The sequence below is a fragment of the Anser cygnoides genome, chromosome 16 (genome assembly GCF_040182565.1).
Source record: "Anser cygnoides isolate HZ-2024a breed goose chromosome 16, Taihu_goose_T2T_genome, whole genome shotgun sequence".
Taxonomy (NCBI): domain Eukaryota; kingdom Metazoa; phylum Chordata; class Aves; order Anseriformes; family Anatidae; genus Anser; species Anser cygnoides.
The window spans coordinates 14791579-14813657 of NC_089888.1; the positions used below are offsets into that span (position 1 = coordinate 14791579).

At 45.0% G+C, this 22079-nt stretch overlaps 3 protein-coding genes across 4 annotated transcripts in view; 1 reads left to right on the forward strand and 2 right to left on the reverse strand.

Moving 5' to 3' along the window:
- MMP24 (matrix metallopeptidase 24) overlaps positions 1-6352 on the forward strand; it is a 51232-nt gene extending 44880 nt beyond the window's left edge. For both annotated transcript variants that reach the window (XM_048046429.2, XM_013195893.3), the window contains exons 8-9: positions 1291-1557; positions 3790-6352. In XM_048046429.2, coding sequence (XP_047902386.1) covers positions 1291-1557; positions 3790-4127 — 605 coding nt within the window. In that variant the 3' untranslated portion in view covers positions 4128-6352. The remainder of the gene's footprint in view (positions 1-1290; positions 1558-3789) is intronic.
- A 3457-nt stretch (positions 6353-9809) lies between these two features.
- EIF6 (eukaryotic translation initiation factor 6) lies at positions 9810-15132 on the reverse strand. Its single transcript, XM_048046430.2, has 6 exons — positions 14948-15132; positions 14781-14866; positions 13423-13598; positions 11945-12121; positions 11139-11320; positions 9810-10026 (listed from the first exon to the last, which is right to left on the reverse strand). Exons 1-6 carry the CDS (start codon positions 15052-15054, stop codon positions 10017-10019), a joined length of 738 nt encoding a protein of 245 aa, XP_047902387.1. The 5' UTR covers positions 15055-15132; the 3' UTR covers positions 9810-10016.
- Positions 15133-16216: 1084 nt separating this feature from the next.
- Positions 16217-22079, reverse strand: part of FAM83C (family with sequence similarity 83 member C) — a 32473-nt gene continuing 26610 nt past the window's right edge. The window contains exon 4 of the mRNA XM_013195881.3: positions 16217-17611. Coding sequence (XP_013051335.2) covers positions 16693-17611 — 919 coding nt within the window. The 3' untranslated portion in view covers positions 16217-16692. The remainder of the gene's footprint in view (positions 17612-22079) is intronic.

Here is a 22079-nt window from a genome sequence, read left to right on the forward strand (position 1 = left end):
GTCTTTTTCTTACATATTCTTGCTGCATTTTTACTAATGGTTGTTAGTCCTTCTAACAACTGAGCCGTACATAAAAGTCCTCCTTTGATTTTCACCTTCCAGTGTGATAGCCAATCCTTAACATATTCCTTAGTGTGGGTTGGCCTTGCCAGGACAATCTCTGTATAAAGCTAATATAGTTCAGTAGATATTGGCTTCCATCAGGTAACGAGAAATAGTTCCTGTTTCTCAGGGAATGTGAGGCTCCTGCCTGTCTCCTTGAACATACTGTGGCATGGTGTTGGAGCTTCTCCAGATACAGGGCAACCCCAAACCACACTTCTAGACAAGTATGAAGGTTTTGACACCTTGATCAGAAGAGTCTGGGGAAATATTAGGAAGAATGTAGTCAGTATCCTTGAGGAAGACCTTTAATTGTGGCCACTGCCCTTTAATCAAAGGCTTCCATTAAACATCTGTAACAAGAGGTTGTTCATAATGAGATCAGTGAGGCATCAATATGGCTAGTTGACTTAAAGCATGTTGGTGGCTTTTATGGAAGGTAGATGGCACTTGATTTATAGTCCTGGTCCTTGTTCTAGTCTAAGAGGGGCACACTGCTGTTTCCTACACATTGTTTCCTGTCAGTGCAATGTGAGCTTCTGTGTCATGATCTGCTCACATCTTTTCGAGGTGCTGGAAAAATGTGTTACGGGTGCTTTCTCTAAAGAGTCCATATGGCCATCTTTATGTGAGGCCCATATCAGCGCCTTGCGCTGTGACAGTTCCTGAACATGATCAAATTGTAAGCAAGGAAGAGTAGCTGGAAAGCATCACCGTGCCCCTGTACAGAGGCAAAGTACATGTGGTCTTCTAATATACTGCATGCAGCTTCAGTCCCTAAGCTCAGTAAAACGTATTAAAACTAGAGAAGGCTCTAAGAAAGGCAATGGAAATTAGCAAAAAGTATGGACTGGCCTTCTACAAAGAACAATTAAATATCCTAGAACTCCTCAGCCTGAATGAGAGCTGACAAAGGCAGGATGTGAGAGAAGCCTTTTAAATCAAGACTGGCCTAGAGAATGTGAATGGGAAAGCATTGTTTAACATTCCCAAAACAAGAGCTAGAGAGTGTCAAATGAAATCAAGAGGTTTCAGGCTTAAAATGCCAAGGAGGAACTTTTCATATTATACAGTTAAGCCCAGAAGTCATCACCATGCTGTGGTTCAGTGTAGGTGTTTTGCATTTGTATCACTTTAACTACTAATTAGGCATACTCATTTGTTGCTTGTGTCCCTGTTCATCTCCAGGAGATAAATACTGGGTTTTTAAAGAAGTGACAGCAGAGCCAGGATACCCACACAGTTTGGTGGAGCTGGGTAACTGCCTGCCCCGGGAAGGCATCGACACGGCTTTGCGCTGGGAGCCTGTAGGCAAAACCTACTTCTTCAAAGGAGACAGATATTGGAGATACAACGAGGACAAGAGAGCAACGGACCCAGGATACCCAAAGCCCATCACTGTGTGGAGAGGAATCCCTCAGGCGCCACAGGGAGCTTTTATCAGCAAAGAAGGCTGTATGTATCTGTAATCATTATACAAGTTAGGTCAATAATATCTTGTCTAGCTTAGGAGTTGGGTTGTTGCGTTTGGGGCGTTTCAAATTTTTCCACTGAGGTAGGACTCACATCTCAGGCTGTCCAAGGCCACAATGACACCTGCAAGCACAGGCAGTCTGCAATTCTTCCTGACCCTCATCCCAGTCCAGGTACCTCCAAGCCACTAAACCACATTACTCTAATACTAGCAATTTGGGTTGAGAAAAGGACTTTTCTGGTTTTGCTTCCATAACAGTCCCTAACCAAGCATTCCTAGGCTGTGACTGTGAGGCTGCCATACCTTATTTATTTATTTTTTTTTCCTCCTGTTCTCTTAGCTGTAGCTAGCTCAGTTGCTCTCTCCCTATTACAGGCTCCAACCTTCTGGATGTACTTTGAAGTTAGACATGCCCTGAGCATGGGTTTGGGTCTCTAGAGGCTCCTTCCAGTGCATTTCTTTCTCTGGCTTGAAGATTTCTTCCTCTTCCTCCAGCTGGGGAAGAACTAACAGAAGGGGTTTGTCCATTGAGCCCTTGTTTAACTTGAGGGCTGTGGTGTGAGACAAGGACTTTAGGGTTGGGCTTTCCAGTACATCTGGAATACTGCAGTGACAGCCAGCTAAGCAGGAGGCTAGATAAAGAAGAGCCACCACTTTCACCACTGTTCCTTTCCCTTTCCTTCCCACCCCTAGTCACTTAAGAGTGATTAAAAAAGAAATCTTGGAGTTCTCTGTAGAGATGAGGGATACTTCAGACAACATGTAGCATAAACCATCTGCCTGTTATTAGCAGCAGGACAAGACTGTTTCTTAACTAAGTCCAAATCTTTCAGATTCTGTCATCAAAAGGACTCGTTTTATTCAGTATTTGCTCTCAGGTGGGGTAAAGAGAAACACTTGTGTATCCATCCAAATACTATCCCACCCAGGCAAACACTGTCATTCTTCAGACTGTTAACGGCTTGGTAATGATGAGTAAATATTACAGATGCTTTAGTAAAAAGAAAATCACTGCAGAACACTTACATTAAAATTTAGGTGGAGAGAAGTGAGGTCAGTATTTTTGTTATTCACGGCTTAAATCCTGTCATCAGCATGTCTTGGCCAAGGGGAGTGGTGTTGTATGAGCAACATAGCCCCCACAAGCCAAACAAGAAGTTAGGGCTTCTCAAATCATAGAATTGTAGATAAAATCAGGATTGTTTGGGTTGAAACTGGTCCTTAAGGATCTTTTAGTTCCAACCCCCTGCCATGGGCAGGGACCCCTCCCACCAGCCCAAGCTGCACAAAGCCCCATCCAGCCTGGCCTTGGGCACTGCCAGGGATGGGGTATCCACAGCTTCTCTGGGCAGCCTGGGCCAGGGTCTCACTGTCCTTAAAGAACTTCTTCCTTACATCTAATCTAAATCTACCCTCTTTTAGTTTAAAGCCATTACCCCCTGTCCCCTCACTACACTCCCTGACAGAGTCCTTCCCCAGCTTTCATGTAGGCCCCCTAAAGGTATTGGAAGGCCGCTGTGAGGTCTCCCCAGAACCATCTCTTCTCCAGGCTGAACAACCCCAACTCTCTCAGCCTGTCTCCATAGGACAGGTGCTCCAGCCCTCTGATGATCCTCACAGCCCTCCTCTGGATGCACTCCAACAGGTCCATGTCCTCTTTGTGTGGGGGGACCCAGAGCTAAACACAGCGCTCCATGTGGGGTCTCGCAAGAGCAGAGCTGAGGTGGGCAATCCCCTCCTTCGCCCTACTGGCCCCACTTCTTTTGATGCAGCCCAGGATATGGTTGGCTTTCTGGGATGCAAGCACACATGTTGAGCATCCCATCAACCAACACCCCCAGGTTCCTCTCCTCAGAGCTGCTCTCAATCCATTCTTCACTCAGCCTGTATTTGTGCTTGGGATTGCCCCAGCCCAGGCACACAACCTTGCACTTGGCCTGCTTGAGCCTCATGAGGTTTGCACAGGCCCACATCTCAAGCCTTTCCAGGTCCATCTGAATGGCATCTCTTCCCTCCAGTGTGTTTCTCCTTTTAATCAAGCTCTAAAAATGTCATCTTATTTCCATGGCTTTGGAACGCCCTAGATGAATGCACTATTGACCCAGAGAGCTACCACCCTCCAGCCTTTCAGGCTCTCTGTACACCCTCACATGTGCACAATTTAACCTGTTGGAAATGGTGTGATGAGAAATATTCTCTGTTTTGTCTCCTAGTTTATACCTACTTCTACAAAGGGAAGGAGTATTGGAAATTTGATAACCAGAGGCTGAGTGTGGAGCCAGGCTATCCCCGGTCAATCCTTAAAGACTGGATGGGCTGTAACCAGAAGGATGTTGAAAGAAGCAAAGACAGGCGCCTCCCTCACGATGATGTGGATATTATGGTGACAATAAACGATGTGCCTAGCACTGTAAATGCAATTGCAGTTGTGATCCCTTGCATTTTGTCTCTGTGTATCCTTGTCTTGGTGTACACAATCTTCCAGTTTAAAAACAAAGAGGTGCAGCAAAATGTTGTGTATTACAAAAGACCTGTCCAGGAATGGGTATGACACAGTCAGCTGCACATTTCAACTCATTGATCTGATGAGGATATGGACAAAAAAAAAAAAAAAAAAAGCATTAAAAAGCCTACCAAACAAAACTACTTCAGTGACTTACAACTTTTGGACATCCTGGGACTGAAAGAAGCAGAAAAACTGGAAAAAATGCAGGCAGCCTTGCAATGTGGAGCCTGATTCCTTCTAACTGCCTCAGTCGTGTCAGTCTTGGCGTGCCATTCTCCACAGGCTCACTCTGCAAACATCAGAGACTTGAGACTTCAAGACAGATTTTCTTCAAACGTTTCAACTGACCTGGGAAACTTCCTTCAGTTCCCTGCATCAGTGCTCCCTGTTAAACCCAGCATTCTCCAGTGTAGCTAAACCACCTCTGAACAGAACCATTTTTTTAATAGCTGTCTCATAAATGAATTAAGATCATGGAATCTATGAACAGGAACAATTCAGTACTGTAAGAAGACATTCTGATGCTGAGCCATTCTAAAAGATCTTCTTTGTTTATTACAAAAAACAGGGAATTACCTGGAAACAATTTTCCAATACCTGCTGGTCAGATGTTTTGTACATTCATAACTAATCGATGCTGCCACTCAGCACAGTGCATGAGGAACCATTAAGTACTCCAAGAGGTAAATGAGTGCAGAGCAGAAGCTCAAGAAGCACCAAAACAGACACCGTAATGTTACTTGGTGATATCAAGTCCTAGATTGGGACAATCTAAAGACAAAAAGTAATTGAGTCTAAAAAAAAAAAGGGGGGAATATGCTTTTGTTTTGGGAGCCATTAATGAAATATTTAGATGTCATATGATGCTGTTTTAACCTCCCATCAGCCAGAAACAATGAACCAATAGTTACCAGTATAAAGAAAAATGTACAGACGTAGACTGCACTCTGCCCCTGTTAAGATGCTGGGAAAAGATGAATTGTTGTTATGTGGCATGTGTAACTGGACTGTGGAATTTGTATGTTGGGTTTCAGGAAAATGGAAATGTTTTTTTTTTTGGAGTGAGGTCGTCAGTATATTTTGCTGAAATAGTCAAGATACAGTAAGAATTAGGCCTGTTTATAAAACTAAATCCAATCCCTGTAGATGTTACAAACATCGTATGCCTTTGAAATTTGTTGTTTGTTTTTGCTCACTTCTTCACGTGCAAGTATTTGGCAAGGACCAAAGGAAGCATGCTACACAGTAGAATGAGTTCGTCACTAGCCACATTTGACAGAGCCATAAAAATCAGGTAAAGACTAAATAAAAACCTGAACTTTCAGTTAGTAATTTTTCACAACTCTCTTCCCACAACAGTAGCTTCTGCTTATTCCTGTTACAACTGTAAATGGTTTCGGATTTTGTGTCCTAACCACAAACTTAGTCCATTTTCTTATTGATGCTGATACTCCTACCATGTTAAATAAGAGCAGAAGAGTCTCTTACAATGCAATCTAATGGTGAAGTCCTGCCCAGTACAAAAGTGCCATTCATGTAAGCATATGAACTGCTTTGCACGCTCACTATAGGGAATAGGTGATTAGTGTAAGCCCTCTGCCTATAAATGAATTTTATTCAGTGCAATGGAAGTTCAATGCACAGAATGTCCAAGTAGTATAGAAAAGTACAGCTCCATGTCAGCTATGGAAAAAAATTCAAGGATTTTTATTTTCTTGACAAACATGCTATAAATATTTGTAATTACAATGATGAGGAATGAAGAAGCAGAAAGATTGTAAGCATTCTGAATTTCTAACTAGGATTCAACTATTGCTATGATGAAGCCAGATAGACAAATAGATACTTCTTAGTGAAGCCCGCTAGGACTACATAACATGTGGTCCCAAACTGTATTTTGTCTTTCATAATTAATTTCCATAGCCACGCTGTTTATTGTGTTTAAAAAGTATTACAAACATATTATGAAATAAGTGAGAAGCTAGTAGGTGCAAAACTGAATTTTAGTGAAAAAATGTGGTTATGTCTCATGATGGATGAAGGAGTGCAAAGGACCAAATGAAATCAGAGCTACTAATTAGACACTCCCCCCCACATGCTACTCTGTATGTTGCTATGTGTACTATATATGTGGTAGAATGCACACTATGAATGCCACAGCCACATGGCACATCAAACTCATCTGTACGCTGCCATCTCTTCTGGGACTGTGACAGCCCAAACCTTTGAGCAACTTCCAACAGCCATCATTAAAAAAAAAAAAAAAACAACCTAGAGAAATGTCTGTTTTTGGGGGTGTGGGGGAGGGATGTTTGTTTTTTTTTTTTTCCCTACTGCCCAACTATAGATATTTTTCTTCAAAAATCTTATACTTAGTGCCAAGTTGTACAAGTAGCGTGTGCATGATGCTGGTATGAAGCAAGCTCAACTGTTTCCTCAGACAGCTACATATTGCCCTGTAAAATCAGGCACCCTGCTGCAATAAGGTAAGCCTTCTGCTGTATAGTGCCAGAGTCCAGTGTTCCATGAAGAACTGATGCTTTAAAGAACTGGAGAAATAGTCTGGTGCCTTTTATAACCACCTCGTAACTGGCTGCTGATGCACACTGAACGGCTTGTTCAGTGCACCCTCTGGGTGCAGGTAAATGTTATATATTTGTCCGTGATTTCCAGGGGCATAAGATGTTTCTGTAAGCATTTTAGTTGCTGAGAAACAGCCCTCAACAGCTGCAAGCGTTGGCACTTGGGAGGGCTGAGGCAGGTAGCTGAGCAGTTGGCCCACTTACTCTGCATGTACAACCCAGTTCACTCCACTGTCATCTCACTTTTAGTTAGATTAACACCTGCGCAATCCTGGAGTGACCTGGATCCAGACACAAATGTTAATATTCATGTTGGGAACAGTTCCTTATATTCCCATGTCTGAGCTTTTTGCTGAGATCCTGTCCAATGCAAAACAAGCACATCACCTGAGTACTGACTCAGCATGCCTTCCATCAGCACCTCCAGGGACAGGTGGCCATGTTCCAGTTCTTGTCCGGACACACAGCACCAGGACACATCACCACCACAGGGGAGCAGGGAACATCAGTGCTTACTCAACTGATACACACTGCCCTGCAGTATGGGTCATTTGTACAGAAGAGAGTCCTGGCATGCTTACCTTGAGCACAGCAGTTTCAGCTCCTCCAAGGAGCAGCCCATTTTTTTGCACTCAATTTTTTTTTTTCCTCCACATTTTGACTGTGAATAATTTGATCGCCAGTAAAAGTACACTCATTTTTCCAGATAAATATGCAGGGAAATATAATCAGCAATTAATCACTACAGTTATACAATTGCTACAGTCAGGACAGAGGTGGACCTCCACTCTAAGAGGGATCAGCTTCTGCCTTGTAATTAGTCATTAAACCTCAAGGGAAACTCCCATCTCACACCTTTCCATCACCACATCAGTCAGTCCTCATCCCTATTGGTCAGAATGAGTCATTTTGAGTAAACTTCGCTCCACTAATCCACTGCCTGTCCTAAACAGGACACAATAAGCTGAACATCATGGCTTCCAGCTGAGCTCCCTATAAAAATCCAAAAAGTGAAAAATTCAGCCTTTTGCTCTTTTTCCCCCATCCTCTAACACACAAAAGGGCCTCCCTCTCATTCCATAGGATTATCCAGGGTCTTTAAAAGCCTTTGGCACAAAACCTTGCAAATACCTTTTGGAAGTTCAGATAGATTACAAAGAAACTTCATCTTTAAATACCCCCATAGGCTTTGTGGGACTTGACATTAAAGCACCAAGTTTATACTCTTGCATGCTATCATGTATCCATGTTTCTACTACTTTCACTCTTTAATACAGTTTCTGATAGTTTTCTTTGTACACAGGTCCACCTTACTAGTTCAGAATTCCCACAAACCCTTTGTTTAGAAGTGATAACACGTTTGCCACCTTCCAGTTCCCAGGTTTCAATGCAATATTCATAGGAGGTCATACATCACAGTTAGCAATACCTTATTCTTCTGTCTGTCTCTTACTCTTTGTCATATTTCTATCACCAACACTGTCCCAGTATCTTTCTTATTTAAGGATTTGGATTTCACAGAAACTGGATTATTTGTTGCTTACCTCTAAGCAATTTTAAACACATATCAAGTCCACTAACACAAACTAGGATTTCCGCATAATGACTGTAATTAAAAAAAAAAAAGTAGAGACAAAAACTTCAGTCTTACTCATTTCACACTTGATGAATATATGCTAACACCCACAGCGATGGTCAGACTTTACCATTTATTCCTAATCAGAGCCCTATGAAGTGACCAAAGAAAACCAGTTCCTGACTCTAAATACTGAGATTTGCTAAGAGGAAGAGACCTGGAGTCAGTGACAAAAAAGGTTGTCCACTGCATTAAAGGGGCCATACACACCAGAAATTGTTAGCCGAATTATACGAAGAGCTATAACCTGCTTACAGGCTTCCCCAGTGGCAGAGAGCAGGTGAGCTGTCTGGAAATGGCAGCCCCTGCCTGTCACCATTCTAGACAAGCTAGATAACAGGGCTTGCTATGATCACAGACAATCCTATGCCAATCCTCACTTAAAAGTCTGAGAACAACCTTTAATCAACCCAAAACTTATAAATCGTTCCCTAAACATCCAGATAGTCCAACATATGTGGAGGTTTATTTAATGTTCTACAGAGTCTGAAAAACCAGGGCCAAAAAAAAAAGAGTTCTGCCCAAACTGCCTTCAGGACTGCACTCCTCAAGAGAATCCAGCTGAGAATAATACAGCTATATGGAAGCAAGCAGGCAGCTTCCACATACCCTTTGGAGAGGATGTAGAGGCATTTGTATGCCTTCAGCATACCTGTAACAAGCAAGCACAAGAAAAGCAACTGAAACGAGAGATCAAGGAGCAACAGCTGTGTTTAGAAGTAAACGACTATCTTCTACCTGAAAGCAGCATTTACGTCACCGTCACTGCTAGACAAAGGCAGAACTCTTCAATAGCAAGCTCCCAAGCCCAAAACATATTACTGAATGCAATAACTGTTTAGAACTGCGTTACTTAACCTTTGTCTCCAAGGTAACTCAAGATGACGTTCTTCAACCCTTTTTGATGTGCTGACTTCTAAGAGTTTTCCAGTGTAGGTGGCCAACTCCTGTACAGCGCATTTAAGCCTACTGGCAACTGCACATTTTTCAAGGCTCTTTTGCAGATGCCTCTGAAGTAGCGTATATGTCACCAGACATCTGCAGACAACAGATCAAATACCACTGCTTTGGAAGCAGTCACACTTGGCTGTTAAGTCCCTGTATTGACTTCTTAGAGAAACTCCATTTCTAATCTGAGCTAATCACTTCAGAATCACCAGCCCTGTGAGAATAGCTGCAAGTCAGGTCACAAGAGCAGGTGATGCTTTCTGAATTCTTTTTTGGCAAGTAAACTACTATGTTTTCGGTGTAGAAAACGCATGGGGTTCTTAAGTTCACTTACAGCAGAAATATCACTCTTTAGCAAGACTGTGAAAAGAGAAGGCAGTGCCATATACGTGCTTAAACAGCCTGCTGTGCAGCAGAACACCGATCTGCTATTTAAGGCAAAACAATCTCTAGTGATCATTATCCAAAAGACAAAAGTAAATATTGTGGGCTAAATTGAGGGCCTCGGTCAGCATCACAAACAAAGAAAGCACAGCTGAAGAAAAACTGGAGAACATTAGCAAAGGGTTAGAAAGCATTCCATATTTGTAACTTAGATATGTTATTTGTCACGTTTTGCAACAATACTTAGTTTACAAAACACTACAATTTTTTTTGGTAGCCTCTTCCTGGTGCTGGGCCTGCAGAAACAACAGAAGATCTAGATGTCTGTAATCCAAAGTGCTGCTTGACACTTCACTTCTTAGGAGCTTCCTGAACCAACACTGCTCATGTCAAGCTAAAAAGACAAAACAGAAATGAGATTTAGCAAATGAGTGCCAGAGTGCAGAAAACATTTCCAAACACCAGTATAGTCAGTTCTCAACCTCCAGTTACAAAGGACCAGTAGCAATTTGCCCTTCCTAGAACATATGAGTTTGTGAAAAGAGTGAAGGAGACCTGGTGACTGCTAACAGCTAGCTCTAAGAACACATCTGTCAAGTTGGCAAAGGCAACAAAATCAGTCTTGTCTAAGCAGTTATTAAAAGCTTAGCAGAAGTTTAATTATGGTTTTACGCTGTGCTCAGAAGCACCAGGCCTTTACACAGGAACTGTGAAGGTACGAATAATTACTCTTTCAAACAGTTCTTCATTGAAGGAATTCCTTATTCTTTCTCTATGCCATAAACCATTTTTTTATGAGAACTGAGAACTCTGTAACTAAATTACAGTGGCCTAAGTAGCTCAAGAGCACACCTCTAGCATTACAGCAATGATAAGAGTTACAATCAGCTGAAAGTCCAAATAAAGTTCGCATTGGACATTCACCTATAGGAATGCCTAAACCCTGTAAAATTTTTTGCATACATCAACAAATGGGGAAGGTCCTCTATCACTACCAGTCCAGGCAGAGAAAAAAAAAAAAAAACGAAAACCTGCATTCCACTAAGCAATAACTTAGACAAAACCTTTGACATAAAGGCTTAAAAAAAAACAAAAAAAAAGCCAAGATGTCAAGCGAAGTTACTGGCATTTTAACTTTAAAAACAATATTTGTTTTCCATTAATAAATAACTAAATATACAAAATTCATAGGTGTCATAAGCTTAGCACTGGCATTTAGAACAAAAGTATCTGGAAGTTGAAGTGGCTACTTTTATGTTTCCTCAGAAAAAAAATTCTTGCAATTCTAACTGCAACAAGAACTGTTATGCTTTCCGTGCATGACCAAGAATGCTTACCAACTACATAAAACAAACCTTTCTGCAATGAGGTAATTCTCGTCAATAACCCAATAAAAGCAAAGAGGAAGCGAAATCAACTTTGAAAAACAGCTAGTTTTATAGCTTCCTTATGGTAAAATCTTGCCTGTTTTGACTACGATTATAGACGAAGCTGTATCCTCCTTACCTGTCAATCAAGGAATCTCTCATATTGGTAGCAATGGTACTTGGCTGAGCTTCGTTCAACCTGAAGATACTCTCAATGACGGAGAGCTCTGTGCTGGTTGTGTCCAGTCCACAGAAGGCACACCAGTCATTTACAACCATTCCTGCTGCAATGACCTCACTGCCACGATTCACTGTTCCAGCCTAGGAAAAAAAAAAAAAAATCAGCAGGAGTTTGCAGAGCACACTGACATAACCACATTTTGTTATGCTTCCTTATTACTAGGTCTTAAGCAGAGGGCCTCAACTCACACCCCTGAAAAGATTAAAGCTTCTGCCATCAACAAAGATTTTACTTAAACACTTAAAAGTCAACAGATAGCCTGCAGTATCTGGAAAGAACATTTTGTGACATTCAGTTAAAAGTAACAAATCTAACAAACAAGCAAAAAGGCATAGCAATCCTGAAATTAATGAATCCAACTGAGTCAGCACAGGATTTTATTACTAGATTTTTTTGAAAGGTGCCTTTAGCCAAACCAGACAATTTCATATTCCATATGAATGAATCAGCAAATCTTGCATAATCTCAGCAGAGCAATGTTTCAGAAGCAAACTAAAGGCTCTTTGCAGCTTATTCAAACTCAGAAAAGGTGGAGAAAACGTCTCAGAAGACTGGCCTCCTTCAGGACTTCTTCTCATCTCCCTTTTGGAACAGCCTTGCAGTGAAAACAGTACCTAGGAGCCCATGAGACTGCAGAATCTTTGAAACCAAAAAATGAGATGGAAGGGAGCAGCACGAAAAAACACACCCCACAAATGCCTTACCACAAGTGGAACCTGGAGCAATGAAGACAGTTCATCCTGATCATCAATTGAAGTTTTGGGGTGCACAATTCCTCCTTGGTTACTAAAAACACAGTAACTTCCTACCAGCACCTGATCTGCTACAGTCTGCCTGAATACTTCAACCTTTAGTACATCTGCCAAGATCTCTTCAGTTTCCTGCGAACAGAGAAAGAGAACAAAATCCTCTGTAAAATGGTATGGTAGAATTTGAAGTCAAGCTATTCTTGCAAAAAACAACTAGCTGCGATCCTCCCTTTGAAGGCTTGCTCACAGTATCACCACCCATTGCAATCAAATCATCATAAAATGCTCTTACTCTTCTCGATCCAACTTCCATACTCCAGAGGTGTTTCCACTTACCTGTGCACACTTCAGCTGGAAGCCAGGCTACTATAACTAAACACACCACCACTGAGAAATGCTCTTCCTCCCCTTTTTCTGAAGGATGTTGGCAGTACACGAACTGTGTCAACACCTGTTGTGTAGGTATTCCCCTGTGAATCAGTCCTTTTTTGTCCCAGACCTGAGTACTGTCTTAACCTTCTGCATAACTCTAAGAACTTCTTTCCCTTCCAGATAAAGCTCAGCAGGTTTTCATTGTAACTGGTTTTGATTTCTCCCTTTCTGGCCATCTTAAAATAGTTGTTACATTTACTTAAAACATAGTATGCTGCAAAGACTATTGTCTGCAAAGGCTTTTACCTTGACCTTTTTTGTTTTCTTTGCACTCCTTACACCATTTCTGTCACCTTTAGCATAAACTGAAAGAAAACATCAGGACCTTCAGTACCTGTAGCCACACAACTCACCTCTCCAGCGCTATTAAAGTATCAGCTCTCAAACATAAATTGGCAGCAACTTCACCTTCCCTGCCCTTTCTTTTTAACTTTCATACAGGAGCTTCCATTTTTCTTTTACCTTACTGTAAACACACGCTGCATCATCTACGGTCTCTTCCAACTATTAGAAATTTCAACTTGATCAGCAGCATTTTGTAACTACTGCTATAGTGCTGATAAAATTTGTTATGCTCTTTATTTATTACACACATAGATGCTCTTTTTTCAGTCAATTTTACATATGCATAGCAAACTGCACTGGACAATTAACTTCCATATCCCACGGCTCTCTACCATTAACTACAGTATGCCAAACAAGAGCACACACTAAATTCACAGCAGGCTCCACATTCACAAATAAGGAAAACTATAGGAGAAGAGGGAGATCAACTGAAACAGAGTCAGAAGTCCCAAATCCAATTCTGTGATTTCTCTCCCAAGAAGAAAGGAAACGTGAGGCAGCACAGCTTCCTACACGATGTTAGCTCAACTGTTAGCATAACTCTTCTGAAATTCATACTACTTATAGTATGCCTCAATAGCTACAAACTTCAATTGCAGCTTCAGAATAATTTCAGATGCATCCATAAGGAATGTAAAAGCGTAAGAGCCGTATACCCTGTCAAGATCTGGATGAACAAGAGCTACGTAGTCATTGCAGGTAGTGACATTGCCTAGTGCCGAGAGACGCTCTTCTACTCGCTGAATTCGTACAGAATCTGGAAGGCTATTGCGGATATGTTGAAGCTCTTGGTCTGTTGTACTGCTTGGGACCAACAGCCCGTGCCTGTTCCCTAAAATGACCAAAAAAAGGAAAGTAACGTATAAAAAAGAAAAACAATTCCACATTAAAGTAATTTTAAAAGCAACTATTTCCATTGTGCTTACTACTTTACTGCAGCTCAGAAAAAGGCTGGAACTGCCCCGCCCCATCTGTTCATTTCAAGCCCACAAATCAGCCCAAACAAAATAACATGACCACTTGAAAATAACACAGCACCACAGGTGAGGGAAAGCCAGGATGAAGCACAAACTTAAAGAATATAAATGGGTAAATGAAAATACTTTGATTCACTATTCTTTTTTAAGAGAACTAAAGGAAACACAAGGTTCTCAACGAAACACTTTGTTATGAAATTTCCCCCAGTAGATGCTGGTTGTCCTCACAAAGCCTACAGATTCCACTTGATTTTGTTACTCTCCTTTAACAAAGTGGTAACATTTGGTAATGTTACCATGGTAACATGGTAACAAAGACATTCTTTTTTTTTTTTTTCCAGGAAAAAAAAAAAAAGCACAGAGCATGCTTTTCTGAATAGTATACCACTGGCTGGAGACAGGTGAAAGAATTTTCTTTGACCTTCACATCTGTAATGCCTCCCTTGCCCTCACCCCTCCAGTACTGGCCCTGAACCATTAACCTTCAGAAAAAAAATGGAATGGCTTCTCCCAGTTTACCAGAAAGCAGATTTATGTGCATCCATAACCTGTCTTCAGGCCTTGAAAAGCAGACGCTCTTTATTACCCTGGCTGGTTTTTTTTGTTTGTTTGCTTTTTAGCAGAGGAGGAGGAAATTCTTCACTGTAAGGGTGGTGAGGCACTGGCACAGGTTGCCCAGGGAAGCTCTGGATGCCCCATCCCTGGAGGTGTTCAAGGCCAGGCTGGATGGGGCCTTGGCCAGCCTGATCTAGTGGGTGGCATCCCTGCCTATGGCAGGGGGGTTGAAACTAGGTGATTTTTAAGGTCCCTTCGAACCCAAGCCGTTCTATGATTTTTAATTGGGTGAGCTTCACTTCCTACAGCTTTGCTCCTTCTCTTCACACAGCGTAACCCTGGATGAGGGGTGCCGCTCGTTGGCCTCCCCAGCCCAGCCCAGCCCGGGGCGTTTTCCAGCACCAGCAGCACGCGACTTTTTCCGACCCCCAGCCGAGCACGCCCACCCGCGGGCCCCGAGGCCGGGGACCCCCGCCACCTACCCACACACATCCTGCCGATGATGCGGCAGCCGGCGATGGAGGCGTGCACCACCGGGATGGTCCCGAAGAGCTCCCCCTCGAAGACGCTGGAAGGAGAAGGAGCCGTTAGGGGTCAGCCGCGGGGCCGGGCCGGGCCGGGCCGGGCCGGGCCCTCGCGGCTCCCTCACCTGTAGAAGTTCTCGGAGCCGCCGATAGCCACGAGGCAGTAGGCGTTGGTGAGCTTGGCGAAGCAGCCCAGCTCGTTGTTGTTCTCGAAGCTGGCGCGGACGGCCATCGCTGCGGACGGGAGCACGGCGCGGCCCCACGCGGCACCGCCGCTTCCGACCCCGGCGGCGGGCGGAAGGCAGCGGGCGGGGCGGCCCCGGCAGCGCCCGGCGGAACAGCGCCGCCGCCCGCCGGGAGGAGCGGCCGCTCTCCGCGCCACGAAGGGGGCCCGGCCCCGGCCCCGGCCCCGGCCCGTCGCGATTTTTCGGGTCCGTGTGGCAGCGCCGCTGGGCTCCGCAGCCAGCACGGAGCTCCGACCTTGCGCTGCGGGAGCAACACAGCGCCGCGGGCCTGGCCGCGGCACCGCGGGCCCCACCATGGCGCGGTGTGCCCAGACGCGCCAGCACAGGCTGACAGCGCTCGGGCCCTCGCAGGCCGCCTTGTACACAAAGATGCCACTGTGGGCCCAGGCACACCACTGTGGGCTCAGACGCATCGTTGCCATCCACGTACTTGGACGCTGCACTGTCCCTGTGCCTGGACCTGTCACCTCATGCCGTCACCATCTGTGTTCTCACACGCTGCTGTGCGCTGGCACTGCCTGCGTGCCCAGGCACACCACCTTGTGTCATCGCTCTCCATGGGCCCAGACATACACTGTGGACTGAAATGTGCCACTGTGTGCCATCACAGTCTGCGTGCCTGGACACACCACCATGGTCTGGACCGCCACCGTGGGCCAACACTGCCCATGTGCTGGAAAAAAACGTGTCCAGATGCCACCCATGTGCAGGCATACCTTCCCCATCCAGGCATGACTGAATACCACCTTTGTTCTGCCACCACCGGTGTCCCAACAGCACAATGAGCAGACGTGTCACCTGTGTGCAAGCATACACCCAGGGATTCAGACACCGTCCGTGTGCCTGGGCATGCCACCCATGTCCAGGCACAACCCATGTCAGCTGCCATCTGTGTTCAGATACAATCTGTGTGCAAATACTACCCATGTGCTGGCATCGCCCACGTGCAGACACCACTTACCTGCCATCACCACACATGCGCAGGTGCCACCCATGTCCCCAGACATGCCACCCATGTGCAGCCACCACCTGTATCTTCCTGGCACGGCACAGATCAGCACTGCTGGGGCCTGGCCCCAGGACAGGGTGGCAAGAGGCCCTGGCCAAGCTCAGGATGCTCACCACCCTAGGAGGGACCCAACGCAGCTCTTTCCAGTAGAACAGTGCCTTTATTTTTAACATCACCCTGCATTTGACCATTTCATTTTCAGCAAATGGCTACAGGGAGAGGAATTGCTCAGTACAAAGAAAACCTGGGTTCACCCTGAAAACCTCAGTAGCCAAACAGTTTCCAGTTATAGCAGTGGTTTTCCTGTAAGTTTGGGGGGAAATAGTTCTTTTCCAAATGAGTAAAAAATATATAGAAGTGTGCGTTATGTTTATGTCATTTTCTCTCCTTTGCTATCAACTCGTAATTGAAAAATTGAATTGTACTTACTAATATCATCTTAATCAGTCATCTACGTATATTAGAAATTGCAGCATAGCACAAACACCTTTTGATAGGAACAAGACTAATTTGCCACCTGTACTTTGATTTCAAGCCCCAGATACGTTGATTGGTAGGGAAAAGCAACCACTTGAAAATAAGACCAAAGGACACACCGAGGCCCGGGAGAACCAGGTCAGAGTTCAAACCGACTGTGTATGTGTTTAGATTTTAACTTGTTGTATTTGGTGATCAGATCCAGCTTACTGTGTCCAAGAGTCATTCTTTTCTCAGCCCCGTATGCGCTGCTCTTTTCCATCAACATGTCCTCAGTAAGTTTATCATAGGAAGGAACTGCAGGCTTTTTTGTGCGTTTGAGCTGGTTGTACGGTAATAACAGGTCCAATTTTCCTTGTCCAAGACCCTGTCTTTTTTCTGTCCCATAAAAGTTATCATTTTCTGCTGTTGGTTCCCTGGAGGTAGCAGCAGGCTCTTTCTGCTTTGTGCTTGTCACAGTGCAATTGGCACCCTCTGAAAGGAACTGTGGCGTCTGCTCCTGTGTCACTGGGGAGCAGTGGCCGCTGTTTGCCTTGTCATCCCCTTGATAATTAGGTTTGTTGGAGCTGAGGACAGGGGATGGCTCCAGCTGCAAAAATGTCCTTGCTGTCGTGAGATTTGATTTGTGATACAAGTTGGACTTATTTGAAGGACTGTTAGGTGAGTCTGGTGGTTCCCCTTGCTGCACAGGGCAAGTGGGCTTCAGAGATGTGTCTTCCTTCCCCATCTTATCACCAGAATCAGGGCTCAAATCATGCTTCTCCTGGTGAACACTGCAGCTGGGGTTTTTCATAAAGGGAGACATTTTTATGCTTCTGATGCTTACATTGGAGAGGCTGCTGGAGGCACTCAGGGTTTCAGCATCATTCTGGATGGGCTTCAAAAGGGATTCAGTACTTTTTGAGGTGTTCTGAGACAAGGGATCCGACACAGAGAAGCTGGTCACTGCTTTGGACTCTGCATACAAGTACCGAAATTCCTTGTCAAATTCTGCAACTATTTGACCACGGAAGTGGGTCACCAGGCTGGTGTGGACTTGGCTGCAAAGCCAGGTGAAACTGCAAAAAAGGAAGAAAAAAAAAAATCACGTGTAACTTTTGTTCACAGAGTACTGAGACACCTGGCATTACATGTGAGTGATTTATCACTACCCAATTTATGTTATTAAATTAACACTTCCTCTGAAGTATGTAAATTGATATTACTTGTAGTAATGGCTGTACTCATTACATATTTATTTTTTTTAATGGTCATTTAATTTTGGCTTGGTGATGTAATGAGCTGTATGAAAATATAAACAACAGACAAGAATTACACTATACGGTCAGTGTAGAAACCATTAATACAGTAACACCAGGTTTTCTTAGCCTTATGAGAAGTGCAGAACAGCAAATGGTTCCTGTGCTAAAAAGCACAGCACTGTGTTTCAGGCCTTTTCTTCTCCAGCTTCTTACTGCCACCACTCTCTGCCCACAGACAAGGAAGCATCGTTTCCAACTCCCATTTGAGTGTTGGAGAGTACTAGCCTAACATCTGTCGGCAGGTTTGTCAGTCTGCCCAGGGGCACTGCAGCATGCATGGGTTGTCTGAAGATGGAGAAGCTATGGGTCATTGCAAGTGCAAGTGGCTTCCATAGAATATTCTGAACTGGAAGGGACCCGCAAAGATCATTGAGTCCAACTTCTGGCTCCACACATGACCACCCAAAAATCAAACCACGTGTCTAAGAGCTTGTCCAAACACTTCTTGAACTCAGTATTGAAAGGCTCTTTCTGCCCAACTTGCGTGGCAGATCTCCTAGCACAGCATTTGGCCACTACAGGACACTGCAACATCACCTTTCATAGAGGACAAGGAGATTGTTTTGGGGGGATATCAAGGCATGCCTGGACTTCTCCTCTCATCCCTTGTATTGGCAGGTCCTTTGTTCTCCATAAGAGCTGCAGCATGGTGGACTCAAGGGAGCTACATAGACATGCAGTAGGGTGAGGTATGGAGATTTCAGGCACTATCTTGAGGAGCAGAAGAGGTATCTAGAGCTCCACATGGATACCACAGGACAGGAAGCACAATGATGTTTTCCATAAGTATTGCTGTGAGATTCCCCAGACTCTGTATGCACTATGTTTTGGGACCTCATCAATGTTTATGTCACAAGACGGGTATTTGGGAACTCAGAACAGGAAAAGCAGCTTTTGGCTTAGTCCTCAGCAGTACACAGTTGTTATGGTTCATAATGCTGTTTTGAAGAAAGTAGTATAGTTACATTCAGCACACACACTACCCAAAGAGTATGAAGGTTATTCAAAAATACTATACTGGAGGCTGAAAGCAAATGCATACACTACAGGAGGAGGGAAGGGGAGGAGAGGGGAGGGGAGGGGAGGTGAAAAAGAAAATATCTGGGATGGCTAAATAACAGAAGAGAAGCTATTAAAAGCAGAAAAGGCATCCTTCAAAAAGGTTGGGTCACACACTGCAAAAGCTGGAAGAAATAATACTCATCTCTCTGTGGGGTTAATGCATGGTCCACATGCAATAGGCTTGTTCAGAGAATTCCTTTGGATTGGTGTTTAACCGTGAAGGAGCTTGGAATGGTCCCTGCCCTGAACACACCTTTATACAGAACATGAGAGGATCAGTCTCATATTGAAACCTTCGTAGAAGAGATTAGAAAACGTATCAACAAAACAGAGAGTAACAAATTGGCAGGACCACTTAACATTAGTTCAAGATTGTTAAAGGAATGCAAGGATGAAGTATCTTAACAACTTGGTGGTCAGGTGCTGGAACGGCCTGCCCAGGGAGGTGGTGGAGTCACTGTCCCTCGCGGTGTTCAAGAAGCACCCAGACAAGGTGCTACGAGATATGATTTAGTAGCTTAGTAGGTAGTATTGGTGATAGGAGGCCGGTTGGACTAGATGATCTTGTAGGTCCTTTCCAATCTTGTGTTTCTATGATTCTATGAGCTAACTAGGATGTATAATCTCTCACTTGAAAGTGTCTTCTTTATCAGAAGAGTGGAAGGTTGCTAAGGAGATACAGTTTTTTTAATGTTCCAGACCATTAAGCCTTGTAACTGCACAGTACAAATTAGTAGAAACTCTTCTAAAGAATACAATTAATGGCCATATAGGTAAATATGATATAATAGGAAAGTCGTCTCTCACAAAGCTATACAAGTTCTTTAAAGAAATCTGAGAGCCCAGACAGTGGAGATTTCATGTATCTCATGTCTGTATCCTCAAAGGAGTCTATCCTGGGGCACTGCCTGGCTCCCAGGGATGCTGGTGTTCCCATCTGCTTACAGCTATTACCCTTCTCCACAAGAGTGCTGTGTCCACACCACACAGTGCTTAGATGTATCGCCAACCCAGGGCTGACACTGCAGCTTTTTGCACCCCTCTGTAGCATGATACAGACACTATTTGGAGTCAAGTACTCAGCAGTCTATCAGCTGCTGCCTATGTGCTCTGACCACAGGCCACAAGGATGGTTCAGGACAGCCACAGGATGCTCACACAAACACTTGTGCTCGCTTGAACTCCTCAGAACCTCAAGTGTACTTATGGGCTGAGCACCCACTTCTCTGGAGGGGCAGGCTTGCATATCTCTCAGCGTGAGCATCATCCCATGAATTTGGAGAGGACCCAGCCAGCTCTCTGGCTGGATAAATCCTGCCATCCCTGTTCATCTAGCCTGGAACTGCTGTTGCCAGCAGAGCTGGAAACAGAGCTGGACAAGAGGCCACGTCTGCCCACTTTGTTCTAGCTAGGAGGTTTCATGTCTCATAGTCTCACATGGTCCAGCAAGAATATCACAACAGATACCCATCAGGGACTCTGGCCTCACCTTAGCAACACGCAAACAGCAGGTCTTGCTTAGGTTTTCCTTCCCTCCATGGACCCAGTGGCTTCCACCTTTTGCTTCTGTCTTCTCAAGCACCCTCTGGCCCAGGTTCTGCCTCCCTTGATACACCCAGCTTTCTGCTCTCGACCATATGAACTTGCCTTTCCCCCATAAAGAGAGCAACCTCAGATCCAGCGATGAGCTCCCATGGCCTTATGACTGTCCCCACCACTGATGCCTCTTGTGGCTCTTCCCCCAGTCCAGCTGGGGTGCTGCAATTTCCCATGCTGTCCCAACGGGACCCTGCCCAGTCCACGTCACAACAGGACCTAGAAGGAGGCATCCAAGTACCCAAGACATGATGTAGCAGCTCTGGATTTGTGCTGAGCACAGCTCCCCTCCTAGCCATGATACAGGTTTCCATGGCAAGATGACATGGCCTTGTCAGCCATGGATGTGCCACCATTACAGCTTCCTCCCAGCCCTGTGCCAAAAAACGTGTTCTTCGGGCTCTGGTGGGATGTGAGCTGAGCTCTAGTGTCTCCATATGAAATAGGAACACTGGGAATATGACAGCCATTGACAATACCTGGCCAGACACTGCCCTGCTACCCAAAGCCATCCTCCTAGAGACGACTGCATGCCAAGGACACATGGAGGAAATAGCTAGGGAATGATCATTCCTGGTCTCTTCTGGTATAAAAATGAGGCACTGAATGAAGTTAATGGGTTACAAGTTCAGTACAGACAAGAAGAGGCACTTCCCCATGCAACACAACACACAGGCAAGCTCAGGAGCTCTTCGCTGCAGGGCACTGTGGATGCTAAAAGTTCATGTGGGTTCAAAAACCATAGGATTGTCCTTCCATTTTTTCCATAAGGGACTGTTGCATACAGAGATGCCATCTCCAGTTTCTTATCCCTCTGAGGCACAAATTGCAGGAGTCTGTGTAAGGCTCTCTGTAGGATAGGAGCTTCCCTTCCCTTCCCTTCCCTTCCCTTCCCTTCCCTTCCCTTCCCTTCCCTTCCCTTCCCTTCCCTTCCCTTCCCTTCCCTTCCCTTCCCTTCCCTTCCCTTCCCTTCCCTTCCCTTCCCTTCCCTTCCCTTCCCTTCCCTTCCCTTCCCTTCCCTTCCCTTCCCTTCCCTTCCCTTCCCTTCCCTTCCCTTCCCTTCCCTTCCCTTCCCTTCCCTTCCCTTCCCTTCCCTTCCCTTCCCTTCCCTTCCCTTCCCCCTTCCCTTCCCTTCCCTTCCCTTCCCTTCCCTTCCCTTCCCTTCCCTTCCCCCCCCGCAGCAGGAGCCCCTCGGACGCCGTGCAGCTCCGCCCTTGCCCAGGAGGTGGCGGTGCAGCACCAGCCCTCTGGAGGCCGGAGGCCTGCGGCAACGCCGGCCTGGCCTGGGCCGAGCAGTGACGGGAGCACCCCGAGGTGCTGGGGACTGGGTCTCAGTGTGCCCCTCCGCAAAAGGGCTCAGATATTTTCATGGCTGCATGGTGCAGGTGGCTTGCAGTTCCTCACACTCAGCTTCTCTGCTTCAGCTGTCTCCAGCTGATGACATGCCAGTTTGCAGCAGATTTTTTTTTCCCTCAGTAATTTCTGTTACTCGTTTTTGTTGTTTTATTGCTTGACTCTGGCTGTCAAGGCATTCTGATCTGTCTGTGTTCCAAAGCAAACCTCTGTG

Bases quoted from the DNA above. Each gene is read 5' to 3' on its own strand.
- EIF6 (XM_048046430.2), bottom strand. From the start codon at position 15,054: ATGGCCGTCCGCGCCAGCTTCGAGAACAACAACGAGCTGGGCTGCTTC. The intron at 14,867-14,947 runs GTGAGGGAGCCG...TTCTCCTTCCAG, and splicing joins GGCTCCGAGAACTTCTACAG to CGTCTTCGAGGGGGAGCTCT. The intron at 11,321-11,944 runs GTAAGGCATTTG...TTTTTTTCCTAG, and splicing joins TGCTCCAGGTTCCACTTGTG to GCTGGAACAGTGAATCGTGG.